Source organism: Pyxicephalus adspersus, chromosome Z (assembly GCF_032062135.1).
Source record: "Pyxicephalus adspersus chromosome Z, UCB_Pads_2.0, whole genome shotgun sequence".
Lineage (NCBI taxonomy): Eukaryota > Metazoa > Chordata > Amphibia > Anura > Pyxicephalidae > Pyxicephalus > Pyxicephalus adspersus.
Genome location: NC_092871.1, coordinates 15,155,669 through 15,175,095, shown reverse-complemented (window position 1 = coordinate 15,175,095; position 19,427 = coordinate 15,155,669). Strand labels below are relative to the sequence as shown.

The window sequence follows — 19,427 nt, the reverse complement described above, 5'->3', positions numbered from 1 at the left end:
AATACATGTAATTACCTCTGGTTTCCATACTGTAAGGATGAGCTCACCATGCTTCACGCAAGATCGCTAGGATCCTTCATAGATTTGCAATACATAGCAAACCCTGGTATCTTGCCATCAGGATGAACATGTCGCCCTTTGACTAGACAGTGTAGATATATGCTAGAAATAGGTTCAGAATATTTATTTTGTTTTACTTTTTTATCAACGTTTTTTTCATGCTGCAATTTAGTAACCCTGCTAACTCAGGCAGGAATTAGTATCATAGTTAAATTCATATTAGTTCATGCAATTGTGAGCCTCAGCTGTATTTGTAACAACTTGGGAACACTTTAGATAGGCTGGGAGCTTGGGGGAAAAGAGCACTGGGTTAGGTTTAGAGAAATATTTGGTGGGGAAAAAATTCAAGCACTGGTGGGGGTTGAAGCTGTGGGAGATCAGAGGTAGGAAGTGGGGAAGAAGGAAGTGAGGTCAGAGGAGAATTAGCTGAAGAGGAATGAGCCTGGGGTCTTTGAACCCATGAGTTGCCTCAGCCATGACTTTATGTTAGAGAAGCTATTCTAGAAAAGATGTATATTTCACTTTCATATGACTTATTTCCCTATACGCAATAGTAGAAAACTACTGGTAATGGTTCCCCTTTCTTTGACAGTTAATAAAATAATCTGATGCCTTTAATTCCAGTCTTTCCTGTTAAGATTCCTATGAGAAATGTAAACATGACTCAAACTTTGTTATCCATATATCCATAATGGCGTCTTTCATTAGCTATTCTTTAGGATAATATGGGGAAGTGACTTGATAACCGATCTTTAGAAGTGGATAATGGCAGATTTTTTATGTTCTTCTGTTGTAAGAAATGTGAAATGTATTTAGATATGTATAGTTTGCATACCTGAAATACAACCCCGGGGTATAAATAGCAGTCATTGATAATAAAACAGACCTAAAAGGAAAGAATCTATCTAAACGTCATGGTAAACTATTGTCATTTTATCATGATGCACATGATGGTTTTATAAGCCAAGTCTATAATGACCTTCATTCCAATTATCTGTTCAGACATTGATTATATATATTTTGATTTTGAGACATTGATTATATATATTGATTATATTCAGCACAAAGTAAAATAAATCTGTACATATTAATACAATATATTTTCCTATAAACATAAAAATGGTAATGTATTCTGAAATGTGTTTGTTATTTTCATTATTTGTTCATTCATATGCTCATTTTGTTTATTATTTTAAATATGCAGCTTTTTTACCTGATAGTCCACCATAAAGAAATGTGTTTTTGTACTATTTGTGCAAGTAAAAAAGTGTCAATAGCAGAAAATACAAAGTCCAGATTTAATTTCATTAAGACTCTCATGTCAGTGCGTTTCAGAGGTTCACAGGAGCCCCTTTCATTAGAATACAAATAACACATACTGGAATATGATCAGTATACAGCATTGACTGGCATGTTAGTGGTATAGAATATTGAACATATAGGTTGCAATAAAGGCAACATATGCATTACAAAATTAGGAAGTCAGGTGCAGAAAACCTGGGAAGACTAAAGGGAAAGGTCAAAATTGTTTCCCAATAGTGCTCCTGCATTGTCACCCTGCCACACATGTCCCTGAAAAAAATCATGAATGCAACAGAACACCAGAGTGTGAAGGAGGTAAAATGTAGGCATACAAATGCCTGGAAATACAATAGTGTACATACAATACATTCGTATTATTTCTGTTCTAATGTACAATTCATGTGCTGAAAATGAATTTAGAAGAAAATGTAATTTTACTTTTTATATAAAAAATATACAGATTATGTTTAATTTTCAAACAATTTCAGCCATGATTTAAATGTGTTTCCAAAGCACATAAACCTTACATGTTAGCAGAATATAATCTGTATCAAACAATATGATTGTTTGATTTGTTTTTTTTACCAAACCTAGACCAATCAATGGAATAAATAAAAGATATATTATATTGCAGTCCACTGGAGTGACAAACTTATTTTTTCAATGCTCTCTTTTATTTATTTTGCCATAGAAGCCATAGAAAGGCCCAAAAACATATTTAATTATATTATATTAATTATTAATAATATTTAATATTTAATCATGTGAAATATAGATTGTTAGCTCTTCAGGGCAGGGTCCTCTGTTGGCGTTTATCCTGTTTATTATTATTATTATTATTAATAATAATGATAATAATATTAATAATAATGATAATTATAATAAAAATAATATTGTATAGCTGATATAAAAAATTGCAATGTAAGTACTTGATATGATAAACAAAACAAAGACACAAATGGCAAATGGCAAAATTAAATGATACAGTATTCAATAATATTGAATAAGCAAACCAGGAAAAGATCTAAAGATATTATAATTGGGTACAATTATAACACAGGAATCACAGAGTGATCATCAGGCCAGGATGGTGAAGATCATACAGTCCCTGCAACCACAGTGGAAACCAGGATGTGATGGCCATTCCCATGTGGCTCTTCTCTCCTGGAGCTGGAACTATATTCTAACTGTTGCATAGTAGATGGCTCTCTAGCGGGCCCAAGGGTTGCAAAAATCATGAAGACAATCCACCACCTTTGATGTGTTGCAGTACAAGAAGAATGGTTTGTTACATCTGTGTTTACTTTTTTGCTGCAAATTACAACATTACATACTCATTTTTCCAAAATATAGCTCTAGGTATTTGTTTAAGAACATGAGTTTAGACACCTGCAAGAGCAAGATGTTATAAAGGAACACTACTGACCTGACGACTGGAGACTATGGAGAGAGTGAACAACATATATAATTGTGTGGCAATCCAAATACTAACAAAACTCTGTAAGAATTTTTTTTTTTTAATTTACAGTCCTCAGACAGGGAATGTTAATAAATTACATTAGACTTACATTTATGGTTATACACATCATGTGTCTTACTTTCTGGTAGAGATTCTCCACCATAGCACTTGAGCCATTTAAAAAGATTCTCAGCTGCAATATGAGGGTTTGACTCTCTTTAATTTCCATCTTAATAATTTTGTAGTCCAGTTCTTAACAAGATAGACCTCCGTTCTCAATGATCTCCACATGTCTGATTAGGTCCTTCAGCTGCTCCATGGAGACAGTAGGTGTACTCCCATAGCTGTGGATCCTAAAAATAGAATACATATTTACATTGTTTTACTTCCTTACTTATTGAACAATGGTTGTAGAAAATGCTTAACCAATCACATCATCCTAGGTGCCTAAAGGAGATTATAATGTAGTGTTCCAAACATGTCTGTACAGACATCCATGCAAAAGCCAGTTTGGTCAACAATCAAATTAACCTATTGATATATTTTGAATGAATGCACACAAAGGAATACCATACAAACATAATGAAAAAAAATATATATATAGGAAAAGAGGGTTCTGGAGACTAATTGCATGTTCTTTTGCTGCAATGCCACAGTGTTAAACCCTGAACAGACCCTGGTCTGTCTATGAAATAATGAGACTGTGTTTCTATCACTGATTATGAGCATTGAATGTTTAAACTTATCGAAACCTGCACAACAATCAACGGCATTCCCTGCTGTTTAGTTTGCTGTCAGTCACCATTTAATGCAGTTCTGTTTCCCCTCATGTGCTGAATTGTAGTAAGTTTAAACGTGTGCTGCAAAGAATATTGTGCTGACATTCTGCAGCAACTTGAGGTGGACTGGAACCTTTTTCAAAAAGTCTTCACTTGTGAGGAAACCTGGATCTTCCAGTATGATCCTGAAACAAAATGACCGTCAATGCACTGGAAACCTTCATCACCAAGAATCAAGAAAGTCCAAGTTTAAAGCCTTTCATTGTTTGTGACATGAAGGGGGTACACAAAGGCACAACAGTGACCCAACATTATTATAAGGACGTTTTGACAAAGCTGAGAGAAAGAATCAGGAAAAGATGGGCAGAAATGTGGGAAAATTATTTCATTCTTCATCAGGACAATGCTCCTTCTCACATAGCACTTTTTGTGAGCGACAAACACATTACTATGCTGGAACATCCTCCATATTCACTAAATTGAAATCGGTGCTTAAGGGAAAATGCTTTGTGGCAATGGATACAGTAAAGAAAAAAAACATCAGATATCCTAAAACAGCTGACAGAAACTAATGTGCTCCAGTGGATCTGCTTTTAACCAGCAGAAAACAAGACGGCATCAGTGCCTAATCACAAATAGAGAATATAAGGAAGGGGACTGGTGTTAGAATTGTCATTGAGTTTTTATATCAATCCCGTTATTTAACCTCTCTAGTGGTAATTAGCATCTCCAGCAGAGTTAAATTTCATTTAAAAAGCAATAACCCAAGCCACACTTGGGGTGGAATTGAGGGCTTATCTGGTCACCATAATCCCACGGCATCCTCCAGTGATGTGGGGCCGGCATCTGTGTACCCTTGGAGATGCCTGGCATCAGCTTCCCCTTGTGAATGTTGGGGATGCGAGGCCATGGGATGCAGGTGCCGGACAGGCATGCAACGTGTGTACATGCATGCGGCGTGTGCTGAAGGACGGGACCGGTGGGAAATTTAAAATAACAAGTATTTTTTAACTTGTCAAATTAACCACTTTGACGTTTAAAAATATTAAAATAATCATACCGCCAGGGAGGGTAATAGAAAGACAATATAAATATAAATATATATATATATATATATATATATATATATATATGTATGTGTGTGTGTGTGTGTGTGAAAAATATATTAACACACATTAACTAAAATGTTTTAACATTTGCATTCATGTTCACTCCATAGATGAGGAAGGAAGTGTTCACTTTTCACCATTAGGTTTACAAAAGTATGAATATATGACATTTATTATCTACCTTGTTGATTTCTTCATTGACAATTATGGCCAGGGTATGGTCTGCCATTTCCAAACACTCCGTTTGAGCTGCTGGGAAGGTGGAATCTGAGTGGGTGATGGAGCAATGACAAACCCTAAATGCATCCTGCGATCCAGTGGAGCTCTGAAAGTATAGAGTACAAGACAAGAGTACAAATTTCCAGAATAAGGACTAACAGAATCATTTGTCCTCCACCCTCTCCTCTCCATAGTACAGAATAGATTATTTACAGTGACAGTAATGTTTCGTGTGTATATAGCCCATTCATATTCACCATGCCTTTGACCTGTATTTTTGACTGAAATAATTAATAAAAAAATGGCCAATCTGTTTGCAGATGACACACAAATTTTCCTGTCCACCCTACTCGTTTGCCCCTTCCAAGGGTAAATACAGACAGTGACACAGGAGGAGGAGAGGATCCTGCCCAGAAGAGCTTACAATCTAAGAAATATCACTGTTTTTTATTTCCTTATGCGGCATGTCTGCTGTAATATTCTTGGATTGTTCCCTATGAACAAGTACAGTCTAAGTAATTAATTCACCTACAAGGTCAGCCGGGGTAAGTGATATATACAGATACATAGGACTTGCCAAGGGGCAGTTGCAGTTGTTCCCTTCTTTTCAGAGATCTCATTGTCCTCATGTTTCTCTACCTCTGTGTGCATTCTTCTTGTGTTTTTCTTTTCATTGTACCTATTAAGTATGTAATCTCTATTGAATTACAGATTAAAAATTAAGTAATCAGGCCATGGAAACGAACATTTAAAATCATTATGATGCAACTTTATAAAGACATACGGTATATTTGTTTTCAGTATTTGTTATCATTGAAAAGTGCCAACTTCCTGCTCTTCATGTTATAGTTGTGTGTGTCAGATTACCTGGGTTTTAGTGACCACTGGCAACAGAGTTGTGTTCTTATACAAAAAATTTACTTCAGAGAAATGTAAAATTTCATCATATGTAAGTCAAAAACATTGTTGCTAATTGTATCTTTATATCGTTTATAGATTCATGGGATATGAGCATACTAGGCAGTGAAAATGTGGATCAGAACCAAAAGTTGATTCACCCTGGTAAATTAGTAATCAATATAGCAAGCTGGGAACTAATCATGCTGGAATTATATACGTAAGTATATAATAGTCCACTTTGTTTTCATTCCTATGTCCTGACTAGGACCAAACAGCACAATTTTTTGCTACAGTTTGTAAAGTATCACATAGTTAAAATTTGAATAGGTAAAAAAGGGACAGGGATTGAGTTGGCAATACGGTTATTTATGTATTTATTTTCTTAAACATCATACATAATTACAAAAAACATATGTATATACAGTTAGGTCCATAAATATTTGGACGGAGACAACTTTTTTACAATTTTGGTTGTGTACATTACCACAATTAATTTTAAATGAAACAACTAAGATGCAGTTGAACTACAGACTTTCAGCTTTAATTCGGTGGGTTGAACAAAAAGATTGCATAAAAATGTGAGGAATGATTGTGACGGTTGTTTTTGTGACGATGAGAGGCTGATAGGGTGATACATCCAAAATAGAGTATGGAAGGCTGGTGTATGAAGAAACAGGTTGTATGTACTTTGGACTGGGTAGGCTTAGAGTAGAGAGTGGAAGGGAGTAACTTTTAATTGGTTCCATACTTCCGCGTAGAACCTTAGGGTTTCTTGGAGGAGTTTTGTAAAGTTTTTTCATTTTCAAGTGGACAGTATACCTTATTATTGTAGATTGGTGTTTGCCAATAATTAAACAAAGGGTGTTCTGCGTCCAAATCACAAAAAATCCCAGAGGGTTATATGGTGAAGTTTGCTAGTGTTTGGAAAAGGTACTAAAGAACCAAGTATTGCAAAAGATCTTGGTGGTTTTCTTGTGAAAGAAACATGAATCCTGCAGCTTAAGATGGTGGTTTGTGTTGCAAAAATGACAGCCATAGGCTGTTTGGAAGAAACACCTTTATCTGGTGAGTGTTTCTTCCAAACAGCCAATGGTTGTACTTTTTGCAACAAAAACCACCATCTTAAGCTACAGGATTGTAGATTGTAGAAAAGGACATAAAAGTCTATGGGCCCGACGCATTTCACCTTTAGGCTTCCTCAGGGAATGTACAGACAAGTAGCAGCAAATTTACTTTGACTAGAGTCATTCCAATTACGTCTCAGGGGATGATATTACAGCATATAGTATTCCAATGCTAGGAATTATCCAGTGGTTATACAGATCAATTGTCAGAATAGATAAGATAATAGGGATCAGGATTCACTTATCTAGGTGATCCCACTAGTTGGAAACAGCAATGAGTAATGAATGGAAGCAGCAGAGCTTCCTTTTTAGACACCATGTAAAACTGCTGTAACAGAAAATAGTTAGGACTATGAAAACTGTTAGTACCATGCTTCTCTGACTAAATGACTAAATAAGCTATTTGAAAATAGGGATGAGCGAGCGAGATTTGTAAGTTCGATCTCGTGGCAAATCGGGACATTCTCGCTTACTAAACATTTAAGCGCCAGTTTTCCTTCAAAGAAATGAGGAAAAATGCAGGGGGTGGAAACAGCGACTATTTCCAGCGAGAATGGCGCAGCTGGGAGCGAATCATTCCCAGGATGCACAGCAAGGCCCAACAGCCCAATCAGGAGAGATCTGAGCACAGACATACATACAGGGAAGGAGGGAGGGAGAAGCAGGGAGAGAAGTGCATTGTGACAGGGACAGGTTTGGAGCCTTCTGTATATCCTGAAATATACAGATTGTGCAGTTTGATGCTACCTCTTGCTATCTAGCAAAAAAGGCAGAAACATTTCTGTCCAACTCCCCCCCAAAAAAATAAAAGATATTTATTTCTGATAGCACTTGCTATCTATCAAAAAAGCCAGAAAACATTTCTGTATTTCTTTCAAAAAAATACAGATATTTCATTCTGATAGCACTTGCTATCTATCAAAAAAGGCTCACCACTTCCTTCCGACTGCCTGTCAGTACTCAATTCACTAAAATTGTATACTTCTGGGTGGCATTGATGATGCACTACACCCAGCTCTAGATGCCAGTTACCAATGCCGTTCACGCTTCGTCTCAGGGCCAACTGCCTTCTCCTCATGCTGTTGCTGCTGTCGCCTGTCAGTCCTCCATTCACTAAAATTGTACGCTTCTGGGTGGCAGTGACGATGCACTACACCCAGCTCTCCATGACACTTACCAATGTGGTCTCCCTGGTGATAGCTGACCAGAGGCCAAACACTGCTACTGCTCTCGCTGACCCATGCTCCGTCTATGGTTCTCCATCCTTTTGCTTAATGTCACCATGCTACTTGTCCACAACTTTATGGGTGGTATTCCTAACACGTCATCCAGGTCATGATGCCAGCTAGCAATTATAATATTATTATACAGGATTTATGTAGCGTTAAAATATTATGGAACTATGTAAATTCAATAAGGGTGCGTACATTAAAAAGCAACGCGTTGTCCTGCTGTTTTGGCGGCAGAGACTGTTGCCAGTGGGTTGAGTTCACCCTTTCCCAATATCTCAATGTTTATGCTGCCCTCTGGACACTGTCAATCACGCAAAAATCCTATTTGCCTGCTGTCACTTTGCCTGCCATTTTTTGGAAAACCACAAGGTCTTTTGGAACTTTTGTATTTCCTTGTTGCCACTGTTCTCTTACACATACCTAGCAAATTTGGTGGTTCTAACATGTATAGGGGCTTAGCTAATAATGTTTAAAGTCGGCCTATTGACTTTAACAGAATTCGCAAAATTAATTTGCCAAATTTTCGCGAACCCACCGGAAGTTCATGGAAATTTCAGCGTAACTGTCAGAGGCCTTCTCGCTCATCCCTATTAGAAGTATGATGTAGTTAAGGTGAGAGAGTAGACACAATGGTGTTGGAGAATTAAATGCACAAATGTGCACTTGGTGCTAATCCCATTTCTACCCAGAAGAGAACACTTGTTACTAGGTCCCACAATTTTATAGCAGTGCACAACGTTGTTGCTGACTGATTCAAAGGTGAATGATCGTGGCCTATCATGCCCATAATTACTTACTTAATCACTGGCCAAGGAAAGGTAGGCAGTCTAAAGACCAAACATAGTGGGTAGAAAAAAAAGTAGTGGGTAGAAATGTCGGCAATGGAGCTTGCACTTTTAAAAGTGAGTCAGCAGTTACTCCCAACATATTTATACCTCTATGTCTAGCCTGCCAATATTAGATTTAGTTTACATGAGGCTTTTCAGATGTGGAGACAAGCGCAGGCAAATGTTTAGCTTTGAAGTTGACAAAAATGCATAAATTTAGCATGCACAGGACACAAAGGCTCACAGGGACCCTGCCCAAGCTTCGAAGTTTTGTTAGTACCAGTCTGTGAATTATGTTTATATCAGGCTTTTTGTCTAGGTTAATAGCAGGCAGTGTTCATAATAGCTGGTGGTTAAGGAGCAGAACTACTGTGCAGATTGCATGTCATTTAGCTTAGGCAAAAGGTTTGTTTAGTTCTATGAGAACTGGACCCAACACGGGAAATTCAGGGTGTCTTTAAAATACAGTAATACCAACAAGTTAAGCAGTTAGTCAGAACACAATTATTTTACTGTTGTATGTAGAATAAGTGGGTGAATGAATAATGTAGATAGATTTAGGTGTCCTTTTAGTTAACTTAGCAGTTGGACTAGTTGGACTAAGGTGAAGCTTCTAGTTAGAAAGATAATTTCTTTGCTATAAAGGATTCCCTGGGAAATTTAGGAAATGTTTCCACATTCCCCTATTTATAACACCAGATGAATGTGTAGAACACATCACTTTTACAGTAAGGTCTGAAAACTACTGTTATCCAGTTGGGCAAATTTTGGCAGATTTTTTTTTCAGCATTTGGAGGGTTTAAAGTAATTTATTTATTTAAAAATGAATTACAATAAAAAAAAACAGCATGCCTCTTGCTTCCACGTCAGAAGCTGATATTCCCATAACTCGGTAGTCCCATAACTTGGTAGCCCACATATACAACCAATTTTTATGTTTAATATATAATATATGCATAAAAATATACAAAGATATAATGAAATACCTGAATGATTTTAAAAAATTTAGAAGGCCTTCCCATTACAACAGGTGTCTGTAATATTTATTATGAATACACTCATCCCTAACTTGTCTTTAAAATGGAACATTAATCCCACAAAATTTTGAATAAGATGGGGCATTATTGCAGAAAGGGAGAGGCAAAGTCTTTTCCACAATAAGCATTGGTATCTGTCTGATTGCTCTGGAAAACTGTAATAAAAGGTGGGCATGCACTATCCCAGCTTCACCTGTGTGTGTCGGGACATATTAAACTTCTGTGTACCTGTGCAAGCATTACATCCTAGCCTAGCCAATCAAGGATCACAATCAGGAAGAAATGAAGAAAGAAGATGGCAGCACACTGCAATGGAACATGAACAAATATCAGGGTTTATTTCCACTTTAAGCATATATATTTTATAGGTAATTATACAAATTGTAAATTATTTAAATGTATTCATATATATCAGATTATAAGGCATATCATTTATAATGCTGCCATAAACCACAGGCCTAGGTGGTGCTGAAAAAACATAGATGAATTGAAAATGTCCATTGTGTACCATCCCTCTTGGTTTGGAGAGTGTAAGATGGGGGATCCACAATAGAAACACCACATATCTAAGAAATGCTAGCACACTAACAGATATGTTGCAGATAGAAAATGCATTTACTTGACCAACATAATACTAAGGAAAATAATTCCCTTTCTGTAAATTAACTGTTTGTATGCTGTTATTTTTTGGAAATTATGACATGACATGTCACGTCCGGTGACCCCCAGACCAACTACTAAGTCTTCATTGAAAATCCATTAATAAAAAATCCTATTGAACTATTTAAAAGCCTTATTTTGCACTAAACCTTTCATTATAAAAACAGTTGCCGATTTGTACTCTCATTTGGATATTATTTTTTCTGGTCTGAAAAAATAAAGGAGTGTCAATAGTGTGTAATCTGCATACATACTTTGAATTAAAAAAATCCCTTCCTTATCTCTAAAAGTAGGAAGGTATGTTGTTTAGTCTCTGTCGTGCCAAGAAAATATTGTTTAGGATGACTGTTTGTCACACCCCTGCCAATGAGATGTACTGATATATATACCTTGGTGTCCACAAGCAAGACATTTGCAAGAAACAATTGCAAGATGTTGCCCTTTCTGCTGCTGGCTGTTGGCATGGGTTGGACTTGGGAAGTGATTGCGGTATGTACAGTGTTGAAGTCAGATTGTTATGGCTTTGGGTTATTTTTTTAGGCTAAAAAAGATGTATTGTAAGATATATAGAACAGTTGAAACATTTATTGTATGGTAAAGGATTCCAAAGGGCTAACTAAAGAGACAGTACAAAAGTAGTTATCCATTTTCCAGCTGGCTCACTTGATTGAAACTTTGGACTGAACCATGTGATGAGTGATGATCATTTTTCTGATGGCTAAATTAGCTGTCATATTATACAATGACATGGGTCCAAGTAACTGTATAGCAGGTCAAAAACTACATAATATTTATAGCCAAAAACTCATATTACAAGAGAATTTTTTAGATATTTTTGGTTAAAAGTCAAAGGAGCAGATAGGAGTTGGTGCAGTGGTAAACTGCGGGCACTGCTAAACGTGGTCATCTCCAAAGTGTGTGTAGCTATATAATAAAGCAAGGAGTGAGTGGAGAAGTGGTATATGTACGTCTATGTATGTCTGGTATACTCTACTGTGGGTTTAGTTTTATGGCTGGACTTGCACATAAATGTTTATTAGTAATAGTAGGGGAAATAGGGATTTTTTTTACTTTGATGCATATTTGTCTTTTGCTTCTCTAGGATCTACAGGTGACTGGTCATTTGGATAAATCTGGCATCTGTTACTGCTCCGTCAATGTTCCAGACACCACCTCCCTGGCAGATAGAATAGAAATCATTGAAGAGTCCAACTATAACTTAAATCTCAGCTACTATCAGGAGATCACAAAGGTAAAGAGAGGCCATCATATATATATATATATATATATATATATATATATATATATATATATAATACTGATCATATTTCTATAAATAGGGCATTTAGCTTTCATTATCAATGTTTTCCCAGTGTGCATTAAACAGAACAATAATAAATATGCAAAAACAGCAGCACAGTCCACATTTTGTTCTCCATTATACAGCCCTCAGACTTTAGGCGTCAATACTGTACATGCTACATGTCCAAAAAAAAAATCATTGTTCTATGATTGTTTAGGAAACATGTGACAAACAATGAAAAAAGATTCTTTATTCATTATTAATAATAATAATAATAATAATAATAATAAACAGTTATGGTGACAGCTGGGTCTGGAGCTGCCGGTCTGAATGAACTCAACTGTAATTAGAATTCTATTTTCTTGCCATTCCTTACTCTAACTTTACCAGCTTCAACTCTACCAACGAAATGTCGATGTGCACATAGAAAACATGAAGAACTTGACAAAGAGAGTGGAGATCATGGAGATGGGCGGAATCACCTACAGAGAACTGGATTTTGAACTGATAAAGACAGAAATCACACAAATGGAGGCCATAATGGTGGAGCTTCAATCTTCGCTGAGTGGGTCCAATGACAAAGTGGAAACACTGTATGCTGAGGTAGGTGATCTTTATTTTATAGCCAGGAATAATAAGGTCCAGGTAGGGAAATGTTCTAAACATGCCTGTTTTTCCTATATATTTGGCTGTTGTAATCAGGAATATATATGGGTACAGAAAGTCATAGTTACTATGGTGGAACTATGTTCTTAAGCTCCAATTGAGGCATTACAATGGTCCATTCCCTACTAATATACCTATCCTATATGCCTTTGATAGAGCCCCAGTGCCCAACCTTCAGCTTTGGACTGAGCAGCTTTTTCTGGTCTATGACAGGCTCTCCACTATGCAGACAGCATTGAAACTACATGACCAGGGTATCTCAGAAGTCACCATTCTCTTTAAAGCTCACCCCATATATCAACAGTTGCCCAGCCACTCCTGTGTCCACCGTTAAATTGGCTAAACTCAGAAATTTAATCAAACAAAATTAATTATTTCTTCATTAACATTACAACAGTAAAACAAATGAACATTACAACAATAATAGAACATAGAACATTAACATTTCTTATTCCTGTCAAATACAGCAGTCTAAAATCCAACAAGGCTACAGGTCCTGGATGACACAATGTACAGATTATGTAAACTTATTCTCCAAGTCAGCAACATACATATTGGCCCCCAGCCGCTCAACTTTGCCTTGTGGAGACATAATCTGCCAAACAGGCTACTGACACTTTTCCTTATGCAAATTCAGGGAGCCAACATCAACGATGATTACCCTTCACACCATAAAAATTACCACCAAGATCTTTGACTTCTAGCACCCAGAACTTGGTTATCTAGCCCAAAGTCTCACATCAATGCCTAACCCAAACCATCAAGAATAAAAGGTTGGGAGTTTTTTAAACTCCTAAAAAAAGTCCACCCAGGTTCTCCTCTGAATTTCTATCATGTCCGGTCTCAAAGAGCTTTAATAAATCAGGCCAATTATGTGATCTCTAAGGCATCATCTCAGTCTTTAAAGTAGTTCTGACCCTGGATGATGCCTGAACAGTGTTGATGCTGTCTTGTAAAGGCAGACAAAGGCACTATTTTGAGAGTATGATGATCTCCTAAAAGTAATAAATACTTATAGGGGATACACTTTCAAATGAAATTTACATAAAAAATAAATCTGATCCTATACTTAGATCCTTAAAACCAGAGTAATAACAAGCAAAGCTGAAGTCACATGTTTGCTTGCCATTTCTCATAGATTTTAGTGGCAAGCTAACGTCACTGGTTTCCAGTTCTTTCCAAATGCCACAGGCATTGGAAAACCAAATTATGGTGTGACATAGTCTAATTTTTATAATGTAAAATAGACTACGGGGATGGGATGGGTGTTAAATTTCAAGCATATGACAAAGCAAGTTTTTACCACTGATGTATACACGAAATCAAATAATAATTTAAAAACACTAGCTCACCACAAACATGAAATACCAGCTACTATTGTGGTGAATTACAATAAAAATCCTATTTTACTTAAACCTGACTCAAACTCAATAATTTTACTTTACATAAAAGGGTAGACAACCCTTTATATATATATATATATATATATATATATATATATACATACATATATATATATATATATATATATATATATTAAGTGCAACACCCTTTTTTTTTTTAAAAAAAAAGGGGGTGATGCACCTTCCTTTTTTATCTTGATTGCTGCAGCAATCAAGACTGAATGGGAGTGCAGAGCCTCCAGAGATACCTACATCATGCGATGAAGGGACATTTTCCTTCTTTAAGGGGAAAGAGATGCCAAACTCTTGGCTGCATTACCCAATCTTGCACCTTCGCCGTGCCATATTGGGTGATGTAGCAAGTAGAAGGAAGAAGATTGAATATGGGGGGCACCTGGCTCAGATGGCTGGGACAGGAATTCCAGCACACACCGCGGGACCGGTTTGATAAAAAGTCCAGCATGATCAAGGGATCTGCAGGATTAAAGGTAAATTTATTTGTTTTTATTTTTTTGGTTCAGTTCTGTTTTAAAATACAGATTTTCATTGTCTCAGGACAGCCGTATAAATGCTAAATTCTGACCCAAGTCTATCAAGATCATTTCAACTACTTTTCTTTGTTTTGCTACAATCTACTTGCATACATGTGAACAACTTTTTCCACCAGAACCATTCAATAACTGTTTTTGGCTTTAGCGCAAAGTCCTTTTGCATGTATTGTATCCTAGTATTTTGTACTCAAAAATCTATATTTCTTTATTCTTTTCCCATCTTTTACTAATATTGCAGGTTCGAAACATCTCTGTTATGGTGAACCAACTGGAGAAGTTTGACAAGAACAATGTCTTGAGAGTCCGAAAGAAAATTCTTTCCTTACAAAAACGTTTAGAGGAGTGTAAGAATAAATATTCACAGCAGTAACCCATTCAAGTGCCGTATGGTGAGTTCATAGTTTACTTGGTACTTTTCTGTTAAGCTAAACTGCGAATTAACACAAATAAATGACATATTCCTTCATCCAGCTTATGTTTGGACTGTGAAGGAACAGCAGTAGACTGATAAGATCATCTCTTTGTCATCCTTCATGCTAAAAGCTCATTCCTTGTTGGCAAAGCTCCACTGCACAGGGAATTTTTAAAGCAACATAGGCTTTTTTTTTTATTAATCTTTAAATAAACCTAGACTATGTACCTGATCTATATAAGCTGTCAAACACTGGAGAAAATACACAATATTAGGAGAACCTGGATGATCCAGCAAACCTAAAATACATTTATTTATAATCATTTGCTATTAGTTTGCAAATATTTTCAATCTTGGACCAGATCCATTTCAGGTTTGCAGGATCTCATAAGTCTATCCTCTCCAGTGTTGGAGAGCTTTAACAAATCAGACCCTATGAATGTACACATGTTCCAAATAAGTAGTAAAAGCACTTGAAAACAAGCCCTAATTCACCCCTGTATCCTTCAGTGTTGGATACAAGTTTCTTTCGACAGTTCAGTGAAATTTAACCAATTTTCTGTGAGAACAGCAGGCTGCCAGCCCTCCAATGTAAACATCCAGCACATTTCTAAGCTGTTAGAAACCAACTCCAGAATATTTGTTCTGCTGAAGATCTGAGGATCTTTAAAAAGTAAAAGCTTCTACAGAAGCTCTTTTTTTTATAAATAAATAAATAAAAGGCATTTATCCTCCAGTTCTAAAAGTTCAAGCATCAGGGGATATCATAATGGTGTATTAACATAAGAAAGGTCTAATTAGTAACCTGGCTGATTTTCACAGTCTTTTAAGGGCTTGTTTAGACCTGCAGTAAAAAAAAAAAAAAAACATGCATTACCTGTCCTGGATACCTGCTATGTGCAGATAGACACCTAGGATCATTTTCAGACAGAAACACATGGTTTTTGCAGCCATTTGCAAACGCTTATACAGGCATTTACAACTGCTTTTATAGGTGTTGTCCAAAGCTCAGTTAACCTCCCTGGTGGTATGATTATTTTAGTATTTTTACATGTCAAATCAGTACATTTGACATGTAAAAATACTTGTAATTTTAAATACCCTGCCTTCCAAGCATTTTTAATACGACTGCTCAAAAATACCTGGAAAAACCTCAGGTCTGAACAAGCCCTTAAATTTGTAGGTAAAATAGAAAAACACATTTATATATGTTTACAAGCAACGCAATAATCAGCATATGCTCAGCTAACATTCACATATTCCAACTTGCAGGCTCTTGTGAACATGGAGGACTTCTAAATGTTAGCAAGCCACTAGTAGTTCAGTTGAATCCAAGAGGATCAAGCTACAAAGCTGGAGGATGGGGCAAAGACTCGCTGTTTGGATCAACTGAAAACACATACTGGGTGGCTATGCTGGAACTTAACTCAAACCATTATTTCAGTAGTGTCCGCCTATATACCACTTATGAAGACCTTCTGCTCTACAAAAAATACCAAGACAAATCTGTATCTAGTTCTGGAGCGGGCGCTGGAATGATATTGTATAACAATTCATTGTATTATAATTGCTATAATAGTAGAGACATCTGCAAACTAAATATGGGAACAAACAAGATAGAACGTAGGACCCTCCCAAAGGCAGGCATTAGCAACCGATTCTCCTACTCAACTTCTCAGAACCAGGACATAGATATGGCTGGTGACGAACAGGGACTTTGGGTTATTTACGCAACGGAAGATACTCAAGGATGTATAGTCATTGGAAAGGTAAATGCCACTACGCTAGAACTGATAAAGACTTGGAACACCACCATCTACAAACCTGGTGTGTCCAATGCTTTCATGGTTTGTGGGATAATGTATGCCACTCGTTTAATCAATGCTAGGCAAGAAGAAATATTTTATATGTATGACACCAACACTAATAAAGGAAAAAGATTGAGCATTTTCATGGACAAAATGGCTGAGAACTTTCAAAGTTTATCCTACAACCCCAATGACCATAAGCTCTATGTGATAAGTGAAGCCTATGAAATTGAGTATACACTGTCCTTCAAACCTTTCTCAAAGGATTAAGATGTTTATGTAGGTGATCTACTCCTCGAATTGTTACATAGACCCATTCTTGCTTTCTCGAATCATAATACATGTTTAGTGTAATGTTAAAAATAGCTTAAAATCATAATTTAATTAAGTTAATTAATTAGAAATCAATACATTTAAATATATAGAAAACTAGTAGAAGGAGCTGTATCTTTGATTAGGTCTCCTGAGGTCTACATGCAGGGCAGTACTCCGGGAAGCCAGCCAGAACTGTTATACTTTAGAAAGTGGTGTCAGTCCAACAAAGTCTGATGCTTCCTTTCATTCTCCTTCTAAGTTTTACTCAAGACTACAGGGTGGTAGGATTGTAGGATTGTGTTTTTTTTCCTGGGGCAGTACAACCTACATATACAAAATTCAACTCACTTATCCAGATATTGAGACCTGATTTATAAAGGCTCTCCAAGGCTGTGATTGAGTAATTTGCTATTTGTTAGCAAATGTTTTCAATCTGGGACCAGATCCATTTCAGGTTTTCTGGATCACCCATCTTAAATGATGGAAGTGTATTCTCTCCAGCCTTGGATAGCTTTCAAAAATCAGGCCCATAGACTCAGACACAACCAGAACATTTTTTGTGGTGAAAATTATACTCAATTTTTGTTTGATTTTGGGTAATGGAAACATTTATACATGATTGTATCACCATATACTAATTAAACCTCTAATCTTTTGCAATAGTCTAGACATGTCCTTTATTTATTGGTTTCGTTTGTATCTAAATTCTTCTTTCTTGCCCAATTCTTCTTAAGAAGTTAACAAGTGTCACTGCTGTTTGGACTTTATAAGCCGTTTTAGATGGAATTTCAGAATGATTGCCTTTTTGGATGGAAGTATTTTGTATTAGAGAACTAGTAGTCCCGTAAAACAGGGATCAATTATGGTGCATACCATATTTGTTTGATGGGGAGCATAGGGAGTGTTTGAACCTCTTATGGAATAGGCAAAAGAAATCTCAGATCCTGATGCCTTTCACCATTAGGTTTCTTCAAAATATACGGAGATATATGACCATCAAAGTTACGACAATATTCAGTGGGTTTGTTTAAAATGTGATTTTGGAACTGAAGGAGGGTTCGCACAATACACCTTACACATAAAATAGTATAAGAGAATATTTGTTTCTACTTTCACAGTTGAACCCTGTAAAAACCCTACACAATATATATTGAATCTTCTTTTGAACTTAAAAAAACAGCTTTTCTTAATCTTACTTTAAAAGTTCAAAAGCTCTTACTGCTTGTTTTTTAGGGGTTGGGCAAATCTTTAGCCATTATATTTTATTTAGGTGGGGGGGGGGGGATCCATTCCTGGACCTAATTCACCTATATAGAGATAGGGGGATTAGTAGACTAAAATAACATTATTTTATGAAAATGATGAGATTACTGACTTTCTAGAGACATGTATTTTCTGTATGTGATAAAAAATGTTCTTAACTTGAAAAAAGAGAACACACATATGTTGAAAGGCTGTAATATGTAACATTTTGGGTTTTGCATTTACGCACACTTAAAGCAGAAGTAAATCTGCTACCTGCACTTAGGGTATTGGTCCAATATAAATGCATATGTTCAAATATTTTCACATTTTAGCACACGTGCATGCCAGATCACCCATCTGAAACAGCAGCAATGACCTTGTCTTTTCCTGGTCTTCTCCTGGGTATGAAGAATTTGGCCATCTTCATTGGGCCATTGGGCTGGGGGAGGATCTACTTCATCAAAACAAGTGTGTTTCTTTAAAGGAGATTCTATTCCATTATTTTCAGCCCAGGAAAACACCAGTGGCCAGTACAACACTCCCAGCTTTCTTTTTGCATTTGCTAAAGTGTCCATCAGTACCATATGATAGTTATATGCAAGTCACAAGCTAAACATAGAAAAGCTTTTGCTAGTTTTAATCCTAGTCATGTATTTTAATCATTTAGAGAACAAAGAGAAATAAACACAAGCAGCTTGCCCTAATGAAAATACTGCCAAATGAACAATAAAATATAATATAATAAATATTAATTGACTCTTATTAAGCACAAGCTGTTTGACTCCAAGCCAATTAAAAACAACATCTTGGGGCAGTGAGGGTATATTCCTATATATGCACAAAAAAACAAAAGATTGCACTTCCTACTATATGACCACAGCCAAGTTCATTTGTGGTTGTGCAACGCAGTTCTAGCAAGTGTTTGCTGAGCTTTGTTAAGTTTGATACAACCACAACATGACAATGATGACACTGGAGATGATAACTCAGATTTCTAAGTGAATAATTTAGTAAAT

General features: G+C 36.3%; 1 protein-coding gene across 1 annotated transcript; it reads left to right on the top strand.

The window, feature by feature from the left end:
* Positions 1 to 11,131: 11,131 nt before the first annotated feature.
* LOC140343892 (olfactomedin-4-like) lies at positions 11,132 to 17,785 on the top strand. Its single transcript, XM_072430793.1, has 5 exons — positions 11,132 to 11,197; positions 11,811 to 11,960; positions 12,402 to 12,614; positions 14,870 to 15,020; positions 16,316 to 17,785. Exons 1-4 carry the CDS (start codon positions 11,141 to 11,143, stop codon positions 14,999 to 15,001), a joined length of 552 nt encoding a protein of 183 aa, XP_072286894.1. The 5' UTR covers positions 11,132 to 11,140; the 3' UTR covers positions 15,002 to 15,020; positions 16,316 to 17,785.
* Positions 17,786 to 19,427: the final 1,642 nt, after the last annotated feature.

Bases quoted from the DNA above. Each gene is read 5' to 3' on its own strand.
- LOC140343892 (XM_072430793.1), top strand. From the start codon at position 11,141: ATGTTGCCCTTTCTGCTGCTGGCTGTTGGCATGGGTTGGACTTGGGAA. The intron at 11,961-12,401 runs GTAAAGAGAGGC...TAACTTTACCAG, and splicing joins ACTATCAGGAGATCACAAAG to CTTCAACTCTACCAACGAAA. The intron at 12,615-14,869 runs GTAGGTGATCTT...CTAATATTGCAG, and splicing joins TGGAAACACTGTATGCTGAG to GTTCGAAACATCTCTGTTAT.